Source organism: Hippoglossus hippoglossus, chromosome 21 (assembly GCF_009819705.1).
Source record: "Hippoglossus hippoglossus isolate fHipHip1 chromosome 21, fHipHip1.pri, whole genome shotgun sequence".
In the NCBI taxonomy this organism is placed as follows: domain Eukaryota; kingdom Metazoa; phylum Chordata; class Actinopteri; order Pleuronectiformes; family Pleuronectidae; genus Hippoglossus; species Hippoglossus hippoglossus.
Genome location: NC_047171.1, coordinates 2,430,482 through 2,451,654, shown reverse-complemented (window position 1 = coordinate 2,451,654; position 21,173 = coordinate 2,430,482). Strand labels below are relative to the sequence as shown.

At 44.4% G+C, this 21,173-nt stretch overlaps 1 protein-coding gene across 1 annotated transcript in view; it reads right to left on the bottom strand.

Annotated features, from left to right (window-relative positions):
- Positions 1-317: 317 nt before the first annotated feature.
- Positions 318-21,173, bottom strand: part of LOC117755187 (diacylglycerol kinase beta) — a 72,086-nt gene continuing 51,230 nt past the window's right edge. The window contains 7 exon segments of the mRNA XM_034574749.1: positions 318-690; positions 1,608-1,668; positions 3,015-3,135; positions 13,668-13,758; positions 13,761-13,810; positions 13,813-13,867; positions 15,599-15,689. Of these exon segments, the coding sequence (XP_034430640.1) occupies positions 601-690; positions 1,608-1,668; positions 3,015-3,135; positions 13,668-13,758; positions 13,761-13,810; positions 13,813-13,867; positions 15,599-15,689 (559 nt within the window). The 3' untranslated portion in view covers positions 318-600.

The following is a 21,173-nucleotide window of genomic DNA, read 5'->3' as shown; positions in this document are numbered from 1 at the left end:
AATAATGGATGAGGCTTCCCCCCCCCCCCCCTCTCCTCCTCGGCTGTACCCTGTCGTCAGTCCCTGGTGCGAGCGCTCTTACAAGAAACCACTCTTTCATTATTCATACAGGTGTTTTGAACCGAGAGCCGGGCTCTCACTCTATTTACTCGCCGGCCTTGTAAACATCCACGTCTGCTCTCATTACACCTCTCTGTCTCCTCGTAGTGTTTCAGGAGCTCATCGTACGACCTGCTGCTCCTCACCGGTCGCTCTGGCCAAGGTTGTGTCCGACAGGCAGTGCAGAACTGGTGTATGGCTAATTTCTGGGCGGGGGGGGGGGGGGGCTTGAATCCATGTCTGGATGATGGTTACACAGGAATAGGTCGGTGCCGTGTATGGAGTCTTTTCATTTCAGGTGCCGTCACTGCAAGTTGTCTGTTGGCATCCAGACTTTCGGAACGTTCCGCTTCCTGTAATTGGAATTCCCAACCAGTCGTCTGATGTGTGTGTGCGTGTGTGTGTGTGTGTGTGTGTGTGTGTGTGTGTGTGTGTGTGTGTGTGTGTGTGTGCATATGTTTTGTAAAATGTGTGTGTTTCTGGCACGTGCATGCACGGGTCCTAGTCGCGGCGTTTCTTGAAGAAGAAGAACGGCGTCTTCTGCGGCGGGCCCAGTAAAATGGGGACCTGGTTCTTGTGTGTGATCCTGATCTGTAAGAATCAGACAGAGTGATGACGTTATTACGCTCGTACAGAAATCTGCTCACAGGATGACAGTCATCACTTCCTGGCTTTTCACAGCAGAGCGTTATAAAACCAGTCGCTGCGACCTTGTATATAATATATAACCCACATAACACAACCAAAGAGCTCTGTATCCTCCGCCCCCATGAAGGTTTACTCTGACAAAATGAAAAACAGTTAAAAAGGCTTTGAGGATGGATAAATAACAGTCGATTCTAAAGACTATAGCCGGGCTGAGATATCTGACGGCTTGACGGTGTAGGAGGTTGAAGCTGGGGGAGTGCAGAGGAGGGAGATGAACAAAAGAGCAGAGAAATGAGCCAAGACAGGATGAAAGCTGAGAAAAAGCTGAGTACGACACATACAGCTGACTTTATCTGTCAGGGATGAGGACTGCAGATGTGCATTTACATCCAGAGGCTCAGGGCTGCTGTGAAAACTCCAAAACCACCGAGACACAGCGACGCCTGACGCGGTGTTTAGCACAGACTGTAAAGAAAGATGGACGACACGACGGCTCCCAAAGGTGAAGCCAACGCATCTCGATCCCAACCTGGTGGCTGGCTGCAGTATAACACATACATCCTGCCTCCTCCATGTTAACAGATGGGTCATGGACCAAAGTAAAACATGTCTACGCAGTTTTCTGCTCCTCCAGATTAAAACGCTGCCACGGAGTTTTCAAACTGACACAGGACCAGCAGAATCTTTACTCGTAGCGTCTCTAAAACTCAGCCCCAGTGGAGGAATGTTGTGCTTTTTCAAAACTGAACTGAATTTGTTCACTCAATACTAAAGTCTTGACATATATGAGCCTCAGGAGGACATTTTCTATTCTATTCTATTGTGACTGAAAACGCTGCAGTGGTGGAGTTCAGTCTCACCGTGCAGGGGGGCTGCATCCAGGGCTCGCCATCAATCTGCATGGGCAGCCGCCGGGACGTCCTGTGGAGAGGGGGAGAGAGAGAGAGCCGGAGAGGGGGGGTGTGGGGGAGGCAGAGAGAGAGAGGGAGAGAGGGAGGTTGTGAAGGTCAGATCACACACACCTCAGAGGCACGAGAGGCCTGTTCACACTGTCCCAGGACAGGGTCACACACTGCACCCTTTGTTCCCATGAGGAGAGCCATTCCCAGACAGGCCCCCCCCCCTCTTTAAACTCACAGAGCCACTGTACACACACACACACACACACACACACACACACACACACACACACACACACACACAGAGTCAAAGTTGGTTTAGGACTTCCATGCGTGGCTCTGCGGCTACAGAAACACTGTGTGGGAGAATGGCTGTGATGAATGCTCTCTCTCAGTTCGGGTCGAGGAAAATATGAGGAGCGCTTTGCCGAACGAGTGTAAATGTCCCCTCTTCAGTACAGTAACCGACACAATGTGAGAGTTTAATGGGCCGAGTCCGGTCACAGCAACACAAACACTCCTCTTTGAATAAGAAAACGCCAGAAGGACCCAGAAGTCTGAGAAATAAACTGCAGCAGCAAACAGAGGATTTGTGTTCGTGGTCTGTATGATGAAGTGGCCAATCATTGATGGAGGAATTAAATCCTCTAGTTTTATCTTTTCCCCCCTTTTATCTTGTCGTAATTGATTTTATTCTTTGTATTGATTATTGTTTTGCTTGAAATGTACATTATTGTTACCACAGCGACATCCACTGATCGCCACGTGTAGATTCTGGCTCCAAATACGCAAAACATTAATATGCGGAATATTTTCGGCTGCACGCGGACGTCCGCTCAGGGGTCAGCGCGTAACCCTGGTGGACGTTGGTGGATGACGACATTTACGTCAACAGGACTAACGGACAGCAAAAATCAAGAATCTTTCCACGTGAAGGTTTTTGCTCTTTGGTATAAAACACAAAGATAGAGATATAAGAATTAATTTGTTTGCTGAGCTAAGTGAATCCCTGCGTTTTCAGAATCCCGTACATGGATTCGTCTCTGGTTCTGTGACTCAGTCCTCTGCTGCATTTGCTAAAGCATGAAGTTGAAATCTATAATTGAAGAGCTACATGCATGTTATTGTTTGGCTCCTGCAGGGACTTTGGGCTTCAGATGCACAAAAACACTCAGAAGAAAATACATTTTTGATCACGCATGTATCGAGAGGTGGATTCGTATTGTTCCAGTTGGTCGACCAGAGGGCGGAGAAGACGAGGGGAGGGCGGAGACCTGAGGGAGGAGGGCGGACTGAACGTAGGGGGGGGGGGGGGGGGGGGGGGGGGGGGGGGGGGGGTGGGGAGGGTGGGGGGGGGGGGGGTGTGACCTGATGGTGACGCTGGCACACTGAGCCAGTCTGCGTCCGGCGCTCTTCAGGCCCGTGTAGATCTGTCCCATCTCGATCGCCCCCTCCAGGCCGACCACCTCCAGCAGCTGGTCGCTGAAGTCTGGAGGGAGAAGGTTCCAGAGAGAGTTTGTGTTAGAGGCGGAGAAACAGAGGAAGTTATTAGAAAAGATCTCTTTATTACACCGATAATATTCAGCATGATTCACCATCATAACAAAGCAGAGAAGGATTTGGTGATGAAACATTTCCTGCACTTTGACCGTCTGACTCTGACTGAGGCGATAATCAACACTTTCACTTTGGCTTTTCTCTCTTCTGCACGTACACACATCTAATTTGTACTTTGAGTTTTCAGCTGCTTCTAAACGACGGAGCTCAACACTACGAGCACCTCAGAGAAGAGAGAGACTGTGTGATGGTGTGAGTCTTCACCCTCTTGTACGATTTACTGCATTTTGGACTAAATCTATGATTCCTCTCCCCGGGACTTTGAAGGTGGCCACTGGGATCAGCTACAAACACGTTCACACACGTTTCAGGAACTCAAGACACACAAAAAAAGACCTGAACTCTGTTGTAAACCTGCAGAAAGTCGTTGTTTTTGCAACACTTCACTATTTACACATCCGGCAGTTACAGAGCAGCATTAGAATTCATTTGGACTCATGTCTGCATCCTCCTGATGACTCCAAGTCCCATATCCACCCTCTTCTAGCTCAGAGTTTGGTCTCCACCACCTCCTGAGAGAAGCTTTCTGATTGGACGCAGAATAAGTACACTCCCCTGAGCACAGGAAGAGTCGTCAAACAATTGAAACTAAAATACTATGATATTGAGACAGATAAATGAACAATTAACTCTGAGACACAGGATTAAAACTGGGAAATAAATTCTTCATTGTATTTAATACTATATTTAACTGTATTTAGTAGTTTTTCACTGCACAAAAGTGAACCTTAACATCACAGGATGAACAAATAAGAGAATAAACCTATTTAAAAAGCTCACTGGTGTTTTAACGGGTCGACATTTACCAAACATTTCCTTTTCAACACACATCACACACATCAACAACACATCACAAGCTGATAGAATTGTGCGTTTGTGTTCGGCCCCTGAAACTTCACAGGTTTTTACAAACGCTTTGTGAAAGGAATGATTAGTGGAAATCTGAGAAACGTTTCGTCTTCACAGCCAGTTTGATAATTTGTGAGGCGCAAACGTGCCTGTGGCAATAAACCCGGCTAATTAACCTCAGCATGTCTGGTGCTGGGACCAATGTGGAGGAGATGAGCTGTTGTTTTTGACAGCGATGGAGTTTTTATAAATGCTTTTATTCTTTTAGTTGGATTTTATTTGTGTTCCTCTGATTGTTCTTATTATTCTGTTTAATCTGATTATTGGGAGATTGTCGAGTCTATCAGACCTTTTTTCTCTGTCTAATCTCACTATTTGTTGTGTGTATGTATAAATGTGTTTATTTTGTTGTTACCTTTTGTGTTTTGTACTTTGTAGGATTTTAATTATCATCCTGTAGATGAAAACTAGCCTGTGTGACTAATCTGGCACATTTATAAGAATGCATGTTAATTAATTGTACCTTTTAAAAAAATAAACATCTCAGAAAGACGGATGGTGAATTTCACACATTTATTAAATATGCTTCTCTCCAAACTCGGGGTTGTTTCTTATAATTACATCTTCCTATTATTAATGCCAGACAAAATAAAATAGAATAAAAGTTTTGTGGTTGTTCGAAGCTGCAAACAGAAAGAGTTGATGCAACACGAGGCCTCAGGACGACTCCGGTTCAGAGGAGGTAAAGAAAACAAAAAGAATGCAAACAATGTGACAGGTGAAGAGTTTCTGATGCATCAACTCGGAGATGAACTCGGTGATGAACTCGGAGATGAACTCGGTGATGAACTCGGAGATGAACTCGGTGATGAACTCGGAGATGAACTCGGTGATGAACTCGGATATGAACTCGGTGATGAACTCGGAGATGAACTCGGGGTCATCGGGTGATTCTGAGGCCACGAGCTCACTGACGCTTCAGGGTTTTAAATCAAAAACTATCTCCGTCCATATCAGCGCATCAGACATATTTCATATCCATATTATCGAACCTGAAAACGCTTGTCTTGACATCGTGTTTTTGTCAACAGCTCATCTTTTATCAAAAGCTCTCGATCCTCGATGTCTTTCCAAGTTTACATCTTCTTCCTCTGTGTGTATTGTGCAGATGTACGTTTGGAAATTCCCTCTCATCGTTTCTCAGAAGATCTGTGGTGAAAACTAATCTCTGTGCAGCAGCTGGGAAACGTCGTTTCTTACATATGTTGAACAGCCTGTGTTTGTTTAAGTGTTTAAAACTGTTTGTGTGGAGCCTGAACGTGGGACATTTGTAAAGAAGCTGCCATTTCGTGCCTGGTGACAAAAGACGATCAAGGTTTTTTAAAGGAACAACTTTGAGTCACTGGAACTCTTTAATATTTCAGACGACAATTCAAAGGAAACGTCGGAGCAGGAACAAACATTTAAAAATGAGTCAAAGTCTTCGCTTCACTTCTGTCGGTCCCTGTTAGAATTAAATGCTCGAGGGCAAACGTATCAGAACAGAAATAAAATGAAGCGTTCTCTCTGCTCCACGACATGACAATGTGGATATAAAACATGTTAAAGTTGGATATTATATTCCCTTTCTCATCAGATACATTTGAAGCATTATTAGAATAATATTGTTTTTAAAAACATGATGCTTCAAAGCTTTCACCACATCGTTGCGGATCAAACTCCGGATTCTGGATTGTTTCTTTATTTGGGTTATAAAACACTATAATCAATCTTTCAAATGTTTGTTTTTTTGGTACATTTAGAATTAATTCCCAACAGGTTCCTAGAAACACAGAATTCCCAGAAAAAAAAGTACTCAGGACCTGATCCCAGTGTCCTAAAAGGCCGCTTCAAATCCGGATCACGTGATCCCGACCCTGCGTCAGACTGGGACCTTCCGCCTCACGCACAGACAGCGACTGTTCAACATATGCACATCTGCCTCTGCGGAGCTTTCCAGGAAATATTCCTAATAGGATTGGGCAGCAATTAAGAAGAATCTGAAACAGTTGGAGACCGGGATCAAGACGAGGGGCGGCCGACACAATGGAGACGACACATGACAGATGGGCATTAAAAAGGAAAGCTGACGTAAAGATGGAGGCCGTCTGTCGTTCGCCGCAACATCCTCACACGCTGAGGAAGAGGACGTCTATTTTAGGTGTTTTCTGTGTATTTTAGGATTTTTAAAAAACATTCTTTCTGTGAAGGCCTCTTATGTCGTACTATCAAATATATAACCCCCCCCCCCCTCCTTCGCACTCCCAGTCATTCACCAGTACTTCCTCCAAGCACCAAATATGGTCATGGCGTCCTGCCCGTGTCCCAGAGTGGGAGCCTGATGGCGGAGTAGCCCACTGTGCCGCTTCTCACCCTGCCGACCATTCCCGCCTCATCAGATCCCTGCGCTTTTGACTCTCAGGCAACCGGCACAGTTACTTCTCACTGAGGTAGAGCTAAGAATAGAATAGAACAGCCTCTTACATAACGCAGCCGCACTGCATTCTGGGATGGGATGGCATTGCTTTACCAAGCGAGAGGCGTTATGCCGCTGTGCTGCACTACTTTCTCTGCAGCTGTGCAGGGAGAGTTCATTCATTATATCTTTATCACGTTCTATACGGTAAATCATAAAGTCCTTCTTCATATCATATTAACATCTGATAAGATGAAGTACAGGATGTATAATAATATGATAAAGTATTTTACAGAGCACTTTTCAAAAATAAAGCAGACATACATATATATATATTCTGTTTTTATTCATTTACTTATATCCTTTTCTTTGTCCCTGTCCTGATTTGATTTAGACGTCAATCATGATTTCATCTCTGTAAATCTCTTGGGTCAGTTTCTGTTGTGTGTTTAGTGTTGATGTCTCTTTAAATGTTGTTTATTTATAATCCTTGAAATCCTTTGAATATTATAGTTCATGTATTTTCCAGAAAAGGTCACTTGTATAGAGATAAATGCTCTGTTGATATATATGTTGGAAATAAAAAAGGATGAACATAGAGCAACTGTGTAGAACCTTATATTTGCCATCATTTTAATCAGGAGGTTTTTAAATCAGACTTTCAAATATGGAGATTTAACTAAATTTCCTAAACTGCGGGTTTGAATTGTTAGTCAACACAAAAACAGGAAATGTAAAGAAATATGTTACAACAATTCTTCTAAAGCTTAATAAAGATTTATTAATGTGTGGCTCCTCTTTTTCATCCTGAGATATCTGTTTTTCATTCAGGAGTTGATGTTCCCCTCTCTGGTTGTTTGCTTGTAATTTAGCAGGATTTCTGAAAATATCCTGGATAGTTTCACACGGAACCTGGTGGAAGGATCTGGTGTCAGGGATGAAACCATTAACGGGAAAATATCCAGTGTTCAGTGCAGGTCTGGTCACAGTTTCAGGGTCATTTCCTCCAATAGCTGATCTCAGATCAAGACACGTTGGGAACTTTGGGGACAAACACAGAATAAAATCGTCATTATGAGGAATCGTGTCCCACAACCACCACCACGGAGCTCTGTGGCTCATAATAACTGATAATACTTGACAATAATAAAAGTATTTCTTGTCTTTTTCTTTACGTTCTAAATGCAGCGACGAGTTATTTATAACAACCCTTCAATTAGAAACTGAAAGATGAATTTTAAATCCCCCCCGAGGGAAAAGCTGCAGCTTTCATTGTGCATCAGCTCGAGGTGTCGGGCTATAATTACCAGCAGGAATATTTGTGCATCCTTCCTCCGCCCACTCTCCCTCCCTCCCCCCTGATCGCCGGCCTGTTATTGTCACCGGGGGGTAAGTGTCATGGCAGATGGTCAAGAGGAACTGCAGCTCCACCTCGCCAGTCCTGACGGAGGTAAAGGTACGGGGGGAGAGCACTTGGCCTTTGGACAAAGAACATTATGCTACAATGATGAAGTAGGAAATCAAACACGCCACATGGACGCTCGGGTTCCTGCTCGGACACGTCGGTCAGAGTCTGTCGTCCCACTCGGGAGGAAAGAACCATGGGAAAGAACATTTCAAATAGTTTTTAAAGATGATTAAAGCAAAACGCCCGCGTCATCGTTTCCATTCCCTTCAAGTGACTGGCCTCTTAACGAGCCGCCATTCATTAACTCTGAGTAAATGTATCACTGGAAGGTCGTCCACTCTCCCACCGTCCGCTGCTCTGGACCAGAACTATTTCCAGCCACAGAGGAAGAGGAGGAGGAGGAGTGGGTGGGGTGGGGGATCAAAATAATTACAGTCGGCTGTTTTCTGTTGTGTGAGAAGAAAACAATATGCAGACTCACAGTGTGATCCGTCTAAAAATAACCTCCGTCTTGGTGTGTCACAGCCTGTTGTTGGGGGGGGCTGTGGAGCCAGGGTGGGGTGAGGGGAGGTAGCGGGGGGGGCCTGGGGTGGACGGTGTCGGACAAGAGGGGAGACGAGTGAGTCATGAGGGGGGGGGGGACAGAACTAGTTTTTTTAAATCACAATAAAACTGGACGAGCACTTCTTTACTGCTGATTTACCATCAGGACCAGAAACGGCCGCTGACAGAACTTCTTTCAAACAAACAGAAAATAAAGACGTTGTGCTTTAATAAGATAAATCTACTGTTCAGTGAGAATCCACAGCCGCTGAACCCCGACACCGCTCCATCGATCAGGGGCTTTCAGGGGTCAGATGCAGAGCAGGATGGGTTCTGTTGCCTGACAATTATTTAAGCCGTTTTCAGGAACTGACCTGCAGGTACAACCGGGAGAATTAGCCACGGAGTTTACCCACAGTTTGTCTTTCACAGGTTTTCTGCCCAGACGCGTTCACAACAGCAGCAAATCCTCCACATTATTCAGACGAGATTCAGAATCTGAATTCTTTGGCAGTAGTATGATAAAGAGCTGAACCGCCCAACAGTCCCCTTATGAAACCACATTTAAATTAATGTAGATCCAGATTTTTATTTGGATCCGCACCAACACACACTCATAAATATCAGTTCTCTAGATAAACCAGATTTGTTTCATCAAGATCCGTGAACTATTCTCTTCTCTATTTCTTTTCCTCTATTATTTTTTTGAAAAACTATTACATAAAGTTAAAGAAGGTGAAAAATATTCCCGGATCCATACCAAAACTCAATGGCTTCTTCCCTGACTCATATTTCATCCTTCCACTAAGTTTCATGATGATCCATTCAGTAATTTCTGCGTTACCTTGCTCACAAACAAAAAACACAATAATAAACTAACTATGTAAAAAGATAACCTCCTCAACCAATCGAACGTCAGTCTCAGGAATCAATTGCGACGTTTGACCGTTTTTATATCATCAAAAACTAATTAAAACCTTGATGCAGACACATGAACATTCATCAGTGTGATAAGAACTCTGATCTCTGGTCCATGTCCAGTCTACTAACATGGAGGAGGCTGGGTTCATGAACTATACTGCAACCAACCACCAGGGGCAATACAGATGTATGGCTTCACTTTGGGTAAGCGTCACGTCGTCCATCTACATCCACAGTCTATTAACTGAGGCCAGTTCTTTTCCCAGGAAATATGGATCATACCAATACGAGGAATTTGTCCAAATAGTATAAAGTATATAACAGATATTTTATTTGATGCTTTCCATCCTCACAGTGTCAATAGAACAAGTCAATTACTCCCTGGTCTCCGTCCCTGGAGCACTGAGCTGCATCCACTTTATTTCTGTGCATCCTTTCCAGCGACATCCACCGGAGGAAGCTGAGAGGAAATCTGATCCAGGAGCAGGGAGGAAATAACCGGGGGAGGGGAGCGATGGCTCACAGATAAAAGTCGAGGAGGAGCAGGGTGACACCGGGGCCTTCGTACATCAATCCTGTCAGCGCCCTCTTTCCCTCGCCCTGGTTTCCTCTGCACCTCTGACTCCACCCGGCCGACAGTGGCCCGGCTCTCGCTGCCGCTTCGTTAAAATTCAGACGGCGTGAATTCTTCCTGCCCACCTCAGCACCACTGGAAACCCTCAGCCCTGTTATCCACTGCAAGATTTTGTTTTGTCCCATTTAGCGAATGCAATTTACAGGATGACGTCAGAACAGCAGGAACAGGGTGAGTCAGGGAGGAAGCACGTTACAAAATTAAGAAATCACTGATGTTAAAAAGAGTTTCTCACCAGCTCATTGCTTCAGAGAACTGGTTTTTACAGGATGAGTTTTAATTATCATTCTTTTGTCCTTTTTTATGGACATTAGGACTTTTAAATTATATTTTTAGATGTTAAATGCTATCGGATTAAAAATAATAATAATATCATTTGTAAAGTACTTTTCAAGGAAACTTAAAGACACTTTACAAAGTATAAAACAATACATAATATTGTATTATACTAAATTTGATATAATTATTCCACAGAGACTATTTCGTTTTCTTGTTATTATTTGTCCTCTTTGTGAAGCACTTTAACTTTATTATTATTATTAGTTTTCGTTAGTTGACACATGACATCAAATGTCTGAAACTGTCAATCAATCAATCAAATGTTATTTGTATGGCCCATATTCACAAATTGTATCATAGGGTTTATGATAGGCGCTGCATCCTCTGCCCTTAACCTTCGACTGGAGTGAATTATTAAATTACCAATAAAACCCAACAACACACACACACTCACACACACTCACACACACACACACACACACGTGCACACACATGGACTGCAGCACTCTGACACTTCCTGTTCAAACCCAAACTTCCCTTTGCCTCGGCGTGCTCGCAGCAGATTGACGGCAGCTTCTTTCCTCCAGTTGTTTAAAGCAGGTATCAGTAAATTGCAATGACACAAGTGATTGTGTTAGAGTCCTGAGTGAAACTGGACTGTCTCTGTGTGTCAGCTGTGGTTTGTGTCCGTGCAGAACACAAACCAGAGCAGAGCCACAGTGAGTCACAGGACTGAAGCTCCGGCGCTGAGGTCACCAGCGCCCGGGGCTTCTTTCACTCTCTCTGGGTGAACCTGGCTGATTGCATTATCTGCAGCAAATGGATTTAAAAGCTTTAGTTCATTGTGCCAGAGAACGAAACTGCCACAAACAATTAGCTGTGTGATAAACATGCAGGCACGCTGGTACACACACACACACACACACACACACACACACACACACGCACAGACACACACACGCACACACAAACAGAAATGCATACCTGTCTCCCTGAAACTGGAGCAACGTCTCCAGTCCTGTTTCCAAATAGCATTAGCAGGAGGAGCTAATTTAATCAGGCTTGAATCCAGAGGGACAAATGTTTGGAGAGAGATTCCATCACACACACGTTCAAACATGCAACATATGGATGGAGTCACACAAAAAATATTATTTAGATGACAAAGGATTTGAATCCAGTAGTTTACACGTCCAACTAATATATAACACTAATATAGAATCTGACAGAATCTGATATGAAGCGGAATATCAGTGGAACACTCATTTCCATTGGCCATGTGAACATCTGTTTTCTTTATGATCCGTTTAGACCAAACACGAGGCCGATTCATACACAAAGTCAAAGACACAAATCCACGTTGTTGCTGTATTCAAACTTTTGTTCACTTTACCACGAACCCAGCGATTTACATTCAACAGTTGGTTATTTCCGTGTGTGGGTTTAGATTAGAGGAGGAAATGGAAGAGTTTCAGGGACTCGTGTCTGAAGGAGACGGGGATGGAAGAGAACAGGCAGATACTCGCAGGTTGCGTTGCGTCACTTGTGCGATTAAACACAAATGAGCCAGTGGCCAAACTCACACAAGTAACACTGTGTGAACATTTGTTTTGAGTTTGGCCTGAATTCAAGATTAAAGTCCAGGATTTTCACGAAGGAGACGCAAGTTATTTTCCCTTTGAAACCAATAAGTTCATTTATTTATAAACCTTAACTGTGTGATTATTATTATAACTAAATCAAACGACCCATGAGGACTTCAGAAGTGAAGAAGTCACTTTGGAGGATTTACCTGAAACTGCGTCACATGACAGTTCAATGATTAAACTCATCTGTGCAGAGGTGCAGCCCTTCATGAAAAACTCACGGTGACTGATTTGAGTCATCATTGTTTCTTCCTGCAGAATAATTTCTTCCCCGCGTCTCCCCCCCCCCCCCCCCCCCCCACCCCCCCCCCCCCCCCCCCCCCCCCCCCCCCCCCCCCCCCCCCCCCCCCCCCCCCCCCCCCCCCCCCCCCACCCCCCCCCCCCCCCCCCCCCCCCCCCCCCGCGTCTGTCTTTTCTCCAGCCTCTAACCCTGAGATCTCCATGGAAACTAGGTTTTGTTCAATCAGCGCAGATGTAGAGACGAGAGAGAGGAGACACAGAAGTCGGGTTGAATTTAGGAAACCTCGGTGAGTAGAGAGCTGGTTATTTTACACTGTTGGTGAAACAACTGCAGATTCTTCATACAGGTAAAAACTAAAGAGTTTATTTAAGAGAATAAATAACTACAACTTGAACTTTTTGATGTCAATGTGAGTGAATTGATAAGTTTTATACATTATACTTCGTCTATCTGCAAACAAAGTTAAAGTACTTGTAATACCCAGCACCAGTGACTCATTAGAATTGGTCCCTGATGAAGAAGAACTCTAACAGTCATTTATTAAAACCCTCCGATTCCTCTTTAGATCTTTTCAAGACATTTCCTTTTTAAGAAATCGATTTTATCAAATTTATTTGACCTCGCAAACACAAATGTCTTCCTCCAAAGAGACTCAACTTTAATTGAAATAAATCCAAAATAAAAGCATATTTCAGTTAGACTCTACCAATCTGGTAAATGTCTTTATCAGTCAAATTTTAACGTTGAAAACGTGCAGATAAATGTTGTGATATATTTCTTTTTTGACTTGTAGTTATTTATTTCAGACGCGAGGCGACAGAGCGACAGAGGAGAACTGACCTTTACATGAACAGTAGCAGCAGATAAGCAGTGAACATGCACATTCATCCGCTGGCGTCACACACTGCTGAAATGTCCCTGCTGCAAATATCAGACATTCCTGATGAGGACAAACTGTTTTTAACAAGCAGCTGGAGCAGCGGGAGCGGAGCTGCAACGCTCGTGTGCGTTAAAGAGCCACGTACAGATGTTTAAATGTGAAGCACTGAGAATCAGAGCAGCTGTGATGAGAGGCCGATGCAGGCAGATGTGAACGATAAGATGACGGAGACCAGAGGTGGTCACATGACTTGACCCCGAGGCAGACGAGTCACGAATCGGAGGACGCTAGACTCGCTGACATCACCGATTCAAGACTCGACACTAATGAGGATAGTTTGCTGAGATTTTTTACTTTTTACAGCTTCCAACGTGTCGAGTTCCCAAAACTCTGGTTTCTGTGTGAACGTGTAAACGGAGCTTTTGGGAACCAACTCTGATATTTTACGAATCTTTGATGCAAACTTTATCGCCACCTACTGGCCCCGCACGCTCGTTTGCAAACATGTTAGTGTAAACTGAATTCCTGAACTCTCTGCTCCGACTCACCTTGCATGCAAAACTTCAGCTCCTTGGCGTCTGTGACGGTGCTGGACGGCATCCGCTCAGGAACCTTCTTGCTCATGCGGTTGTAGTGCTCCTCTTCTTCGTCTCGCCCCACAGGTTGGAGCCGCCGTGCATGCTGGGAATGTGAGCACGCCGATGCCCTCTAAGGAGGTGTTGCTGAGGTCCAGGATGATCCCGTCGCACTGAGCGGAAGTGAGGGGACACAAAGAGCGAGGGTTGATCTTTTAAGGGTAATTAAGTCATGATTTATAGGTTGATGTTGATGTGAGATGACACAGTTTGCCCCAGAGGCTCTTTGTTGCTTTAGTGATCAAGCTGCAGTGTGGTGTGTGTGTGTGTGTGTGGTGTGGTGTGTGTGTGTGTGTGTGTGTGTGTGTGTGTGTGTGTGTGTGTTGTATCACAGTTGGAGCCACTTTGTGCGCCACTGATTTGTTTATGAGTCCAAGATTTACTTTGTCCTGATGCATTACTCGTACAGGAGCCAAGTGTGCAGCTCCGTCTTTATTAACGGCCATAAAAACACAGTAAGTCTGCAGATATCTGCAAATGGTGAATAAAAATGAACAGATATAAAGAAACACCATCTGTCGCTGCTGGCTCGCCTCTGAGTTACATTGTGTTTCGCCTCATCTGCATTCGACAAATCATTTAAACACACCAGAGAACTTCAACGACACACAACTGTGACTCACACAGAGCTGAGTCACACAACAAACACAAACACACTGGACTTTGCCGATCGCCCACGAAGACGAAGCAAGAAGAGTAAAGTGTGAAATAACATGTAACACATGTGAGCATGAGACATGGAGACAATCAAATACACAAACGAGAGGAGACACAAACAACACTAATGTCTTTGAAGCACGTTTTCAGTATTTATAGAAATATCACTTCTTCGAATTGAAGATTGTTCTATTTCCACCAAATTAGTTCTGTTGCGTTATCTACAACCGACCGTGTGCGTTTGTTTCCACGGCTACCACGCGATCGCTGGAGAAACATCGGAACCAGTGACATCAGCAGTTATGGGAGGAGCTACTGCAAGAAGCGTTACGCCATTTCCAGATGAGACGACTGGACAACTTTACATTTTAGTTTTTATTCTTCTGTTCTTGGTGTTTATTTCCTGTTTTTATCTAAATGATTGTTTTTTAACAGCACCTTGTAACTTTGGTTTTAAAAGGTGCTTTATAAATAAAATGTACCAAGTTACTTACTTTACCTGAAACCAGTTCATCTTCCTGCTGCTGTAAAAATAGTTTTACAGCAGCAGGAGCCAAGTGTGAAACACAGGGTGAGAAAGTCAGAAAGTCGAACAGGTCCAGGACCAGCAGATTAAAAGTGAAGAGCAGCACCAGCCTCAACCTTCAATAACGTAGTCGAGCTGTGGACAGTAAGTAAGATGTGTTGTCACATTTTCCAGGGCATAGATTTACTTACATGAATTAAAACATCTTGATTATTTCTCTGTGAACATAGATAACTTTCCAAAGTTGATCTAACTGGATCTTTTGAATTGTTCTAAATGAAGGAGAACGAAGGGACAGAGCTTGTTTGCACTCGGTTTCCTCAGAGGTGCGTTTGTGTCTCTGACGTCCTGCTGTGCTTTACGCAGCCAGGTGACAGAATCTGACAGAATGAGGCACTAAGTGACTTTAAGGAGCATTAATCTGATGATGTGCTATGAATAGAACCGCCGCGGCAAAGTGGCAAAACTCCTTTGGTATAAATGTCTGCGACATCTTTTAGAAAAACATGAAAAGAATAACAAGCCTGTCAGAGAGAAAAAGACAGGAAAGCAAACAAAGTGTGCGGATGTTGTTGTTCGTGATCTAACACAATGTATCTGGAGTATTTAAGGATAAATACAACAACGGCTCGTTTTGTGTAACCACCAGTTTGTGACTCACCTCCACTTCTATGCACTCGTTCAGCTTCTTGCAGGTGGCAGAGATGGTCTCAGTGGTGCCAAACTCAAAGTACCACAGCTTGTTCTTCATTCTGAGGGACACACAGGACACACGGCTCCTTTTTAGATGAACACACATATTTTCATCGTGAGCCTCCGGCCTGATTTGTATCGGGTGCAGTGGAGACATATTGAAACTGTCCGGTGCCTGGAGTCATCTCACATTCTGCGGCCATGTGGACACGGAGGTCAAAGCTCCACTGAGGCCGCCTGAAGCTTTAAAGTGGAGACACCGGCACCACAAAACATCAGGAGTTTGATACTGAGCCACAGAACTTTAACCCCGGCGTCTATCAAACTGCCCCTCTGCTGTTTTTCATCAAAGCAACACACACTCATCTCTGAACACGCTCGTGACAGGAGAGGAGATGTGAGCATCACCTCGAGCTGGGACACAGGGGGAAACATGGCTGGTGGAGACCACGAGGTCAAGGTGTGTGTTACTGTGACCATCCAGCCCACAGGACTGAGAGCAACATCTGTGCCCTGCAGCTGGATTCGTCAGAGGTGACCTGACCGATGCGGTTCTGTGGACATCCGGAGGAGTTTGAGAGCCGAGAAGTTGGAGGTTCCCTGAGGCTGATTTCAAACCTGCCATGTTCACGCCGGTCACATCACATTCTTCACACGTTCCTCTGGAAATGACAGCATTTCATGATATGACCGAGGGTTCACTGGCATGTGGACGTGCTGCTGATAGTGACAACACCGCTATTGACACAACAGCCCTGTGTAATGTGGGCGCACCAATACCAAGGTTGTGAACCAGCAGGGCTCCGAGAACAAGAAGAGGACGTGAAACATTTAAACACGACCTCCAGGGACCAAGGTTTAGATATTATTCTTTCTCACTTTATAAAATAAACGAGGAGAAAGAACAGCCAAGTCTTTAAAAACAGTTTTTTACCCTGAGTGTAAGTGAAAAGTCTTAAGCCGCTGTACTTGTTGACATGTTTTTCATCCCTGCTAATTGTCTTTCTGTCCCTCGCTCTCCCTCTTCCACCTTAATGCCTCCCCTGGAACCTGCGCTGCTGTCAAATCAGGGGATTATGAGCATATTTGAGATCACAATTAGGAGCAGTTGCGATTCTCAACGAGCCGAGCTGCCTGACCTCATTAAGCCGCCTCCACTTGAGACGCTCTGTAAAAAATGCAATTAACTCATGTTTTCCCCCTCTCGTATGAACACAGAGTGCAGCGGGGAGACGATGCTTCCGTAAGCCGCTCCTCCAGTTTATTCCCATGTTTCTGCACAAGAACTAATGTAGAACTGGAACAGAAGGGAACAAACACAGGGGGCCGGAGCCGGGTCTTTGTCCAAATCACGGCAAGGACGATTTCTTGTGCCATTTTTAGCTTGTAAGGCCGAGTGAGCTGAACCCTGGGGCTTTAACAAGTGACGGGATGGTAATGGGTTTAATATGCTCGAAATCCAACAGACGTCTCACAGAACAGAAAGTGGCAGCGTAGGAAAAGTAGAGGATAGAACCTACAGACGTCCAGACTCACACGTTTCACTGCATTCACGCATCAAGTAACTGATTAAAAACAAACATGAACACACAAACACATGAGTGCGATAAGAACGACCCGAAATGAAATGAAAACCAAGATTACACAAAAACTACTGGATGGATTAACCCAAAACGTGGTGGAGGTTTGTGGTTTGAGTCTGAGAAGAACCCATTCGATTTTGGTGTGGATCCGAATCAGTGGGCGCGTACAGGAGTCGTTTAAACATTTCTTTAACATTGTGAGATTTGTCAACATTTTGGTGGATTTCTCCAAAAAACTATTTATGGATCTTAATGAAAAAATATCAGACATGTTGATATTAACGAGTGTTTGATGCAGATCCACCCTGACTGTTCTACTGAGACATTCTAGTTTAATATTTAATCGTTTACTTGACTAATCAAACAAATCCCCCCCCGTTAGAATCCTGTGCACACACTGTACCACATGTAACTGTAGTGGGTTAATAAGCAGAACACATGTTGCTATTAAAACACGGTTCAGGAGCTTCAGCAGCTCGGGGGCTCAGATCTCTGATACCTTACCCCCCCCCCCCCCCCCACAGATAAGCATCTCCTTTAATCCCCAGAATGAGCAGTGACCTCCTGACCCGTCACCTCTTCACTGCTCCTCCTTCATACCTGGTGTGAAATCAGGAGGACACGAGGGGCGTCACCTGACGTCACTAATAGACGGTGTCCTGGGCAGTCGGTGGATATTTGACTCTGTGGACGGGTTTGTTTTGAACTAAACTGATTTTATGACACAGTTCTTTTAGAAATCCTCATGTTCGGTTGGTTTGAGTCATTAAGTCGCTTCAGATTTACGACTCCACCGCTTCTCATCTCTTCGGCAACAACATTTGAGCATAGTTCTTCCACAGGTAAATACTGAACAGAACAGAAACTACTGACTCGTGCATGTCACGTCTTTTACTTCGATGCTAGTGGGAATACGCAGGTTTTTTTAAAATAAAAGTAGCTTGACTCCTTTTCACATGGCCTGAGGAGTTTGACTTTCTGTCGACGTCACGAATGTCCCGGAGACGGAGGAACTCGTTCACTTGCTGCGTTACCAGTGTTGCATCCTGCACAATGCAGGACTTGTTCTCAAGTTAAAGAAAATAATAAGTAAGTACTCAATCATTCATATGAATAACTCCGCTCAAATCTTGATTAAATAATTAAAGGGAAGGGTAGGAAAAAGTATAAGAAAATGAAGTAATGTTTTACCTTAAGCACATAATGATGTATTTTAAAGAAAAGATATCAAATTGATCTAATACAAACTATAACAACAGAGTGTTTTAATTGGCTCTTCTACAGAGGGGAAAGCTTTGCCTTTAGTTTGCAGGGAGCAGTAAGACAAAGAGAAAACAGACAAACAAACCCCCCCCCCCCCGGAAAACCTCCATCTTGATCTGCAGAATAGCTGAAGGGAGAAACAACAGTTGCCGCAGTGTTTTGGAAACGAAGGTCAAAAAGGTGCTGACATCTGATCTCTGCTAATCCAATCAGGTGATGAATTTCAGAGGCCGACTCGTCAGACCCGACAAAGCTGCTTAAGAAAAGAGCCGATGTGAAGCGTCTCCATGTCGACGGACAGCAGGGGTCGTGACAGGGTCTACTTTTAGAATAGATCATAAATATAATCATATTAAATAACTGTATGTTTTTTTTTTACTACAGTGACGGGAAAAATGGATTTAATGTGTAAAAAACTTTAAACTTCTGAATTTCAGTCGTGGAAAAATATCTTTAATTGCGTGTTTACGTCATGACATAATTATTGTTTTTAAGTTTTAGGAAATCGATGGAGATAAGGCCGATATGACAAAGGACTAGTGCCCTCTAGTGGACAAGCTGTGTAACATTATTTCTAAAATAAATATTTCTTAAAACATTTCTTTTTCTGGATTTCTGTCTTTAATTGTGTAAGTAAAGAAATCCTGTAACGATGTATCTGAAATATTATTAATACCGTCAGGCTGTTAGGCAATTTATCGGTTAGCCTGTACCAGATGTTTAAAGAATTAAAAAAATTCTAAATTAAACTTTCCCTCATAATTTAACAGGTGATTTGCTCAAAACTTTTTCCCGCAGGTTTAACTAAAACCTCTGATCATAGTCAGAATGTGATCAGGCTGAATTACAGTGAAATACACAAAAGTTTAGCAGTGAGTATTTTCAAATGATTTTAATCCACTTTGTACTATTACAAATATATAAAAGATAAACACATTGTATACCAAACAGGATGTGTATCTGCAAAATCCATCTTGAGTTGCTGGGTAAAAAAAATGTCTGACACTGAATCGTTCAGTAAGTGAACCTTGAGTTTACCGTTGTTTATCGTGTGCAGGAAATGTGACGTAGGTGGAGAACAAAGTGGTTGAGAGTCTGCATCACTGGAGACATGAGGCCACAATAAAGAGAAAACACTCTGACTCCCTCTGGGATAGACACACACTCACACACTCACACACACACACACACACACACACACACTCACACGCTCACACACTCACACACTCACAAACAGAACGACGCCATTGTCCCCGGTGTGAGAGTCATTAGCACCTGGGCTCTGGTCTCCTGGAGGTCTGTGACCATTAGAAGCTGCTGGAGCTCCGCAGGCCGACGTGTCAGCGGCATCACACTCCGTCCTGGTGCCGCTGGGGGCTGTGTGGACGAGCGGGGGATGGTGTGTGGTGTGAGCGTATAGAAACACACACACACACACACACACACACACACACACACACACACACACACACACACAGACAGTGTGGGATTGTGAGTGGCAGCGAGGACGCTAACGCTCTGAGCGAAGGGCTGCATGTGGCCGCGGGCCCCTCTCACCGGGTCAAAGGTGGTTTATCGTCTGCTCACAGAGCGGCTCCGTCTCCACACTGACTCCTTTCAGATCGAGCTGCTGTAACAGTGGATGGACGCGCTCGCTGCCAAAACATCAGTCAGGCCACAATGAAACAGTTGCAGCTGTCCGTCATCTGTCTGCTGCCCCGCGGACGCCCTGACGGAGAAAACTCACAGGCGCACAATAACCTCCAAGTGTCGGCTTCCTGTAAATTGTGCACATTTGACTGTTAGTAAGTGTCGGGGTGGGAGCGTCGTAGCGGCTCACGTTTCGTGAACACTTGAGTTAATGTGTCGTTGGATCGGAGCCACGAGAAGCTCACACAGCGCTGAAATGATCAGAATAGAAATATTCAAAACCATCAACTAGAAATCACCGTCCTGTGGTTGTGCGCCGCCGCCAAACCGAGCAGTTTCAGTCTGCAGACGTTAATTCACAGAATCATACGAGGTCACAGTGACCTTTAACCTCTCGAATCAGTTCATCGGTGAGTCCAAGTGAACGTCTGTGCCGCATTTGAAAGGATTCCCTCAAAGTGCTCCTGAGATCGGGCAAAAATTGGTTTTGTGAGGTGACAGCGACCTTGAACTTTGACCTTTCACCACCAAAATCGAATCAGTTCATCCTTGTGTCCCAGTGAATGTTCGTACCAAATATGAAGGAACTCCCTCAAGGTGTTCTCTAGATCTCGAGTTCACAACATGGGACAGGTGGATGGACGGACGAGCCACTGTGGCCGCCCGAGGAGAAATAAAAAACAACCGTGAAGCAATAAAACGGTTTTATGGTTTATTGTCTTTAACCTGAACACTGAATACGTCCTGCTCTCCTCATACAGTGAAAGGCCTCACATCTTTTATGTGGGGCCCTGTCTGATGCATCAAAGAGCGACGGCCCCCGGAGAACAGAGGAATCCTTCTTTTATCTTTCATCACCCTCTCATCCTCCTGCCTGTGATGCTGGAACCAGATCTGGGACCAGCGCTGGAAACTTAAGCATCAATTATTGAATTTCAAAGAGTAAACAACCCGTCTCTCCTTTTCTCTCCCTCCTCCTCCTCCTCCTCCTCCTCTTCTTCTTCTGTTTTTCATCTGGATGTAGGACTCGTTAACTGCAGAGGGAAG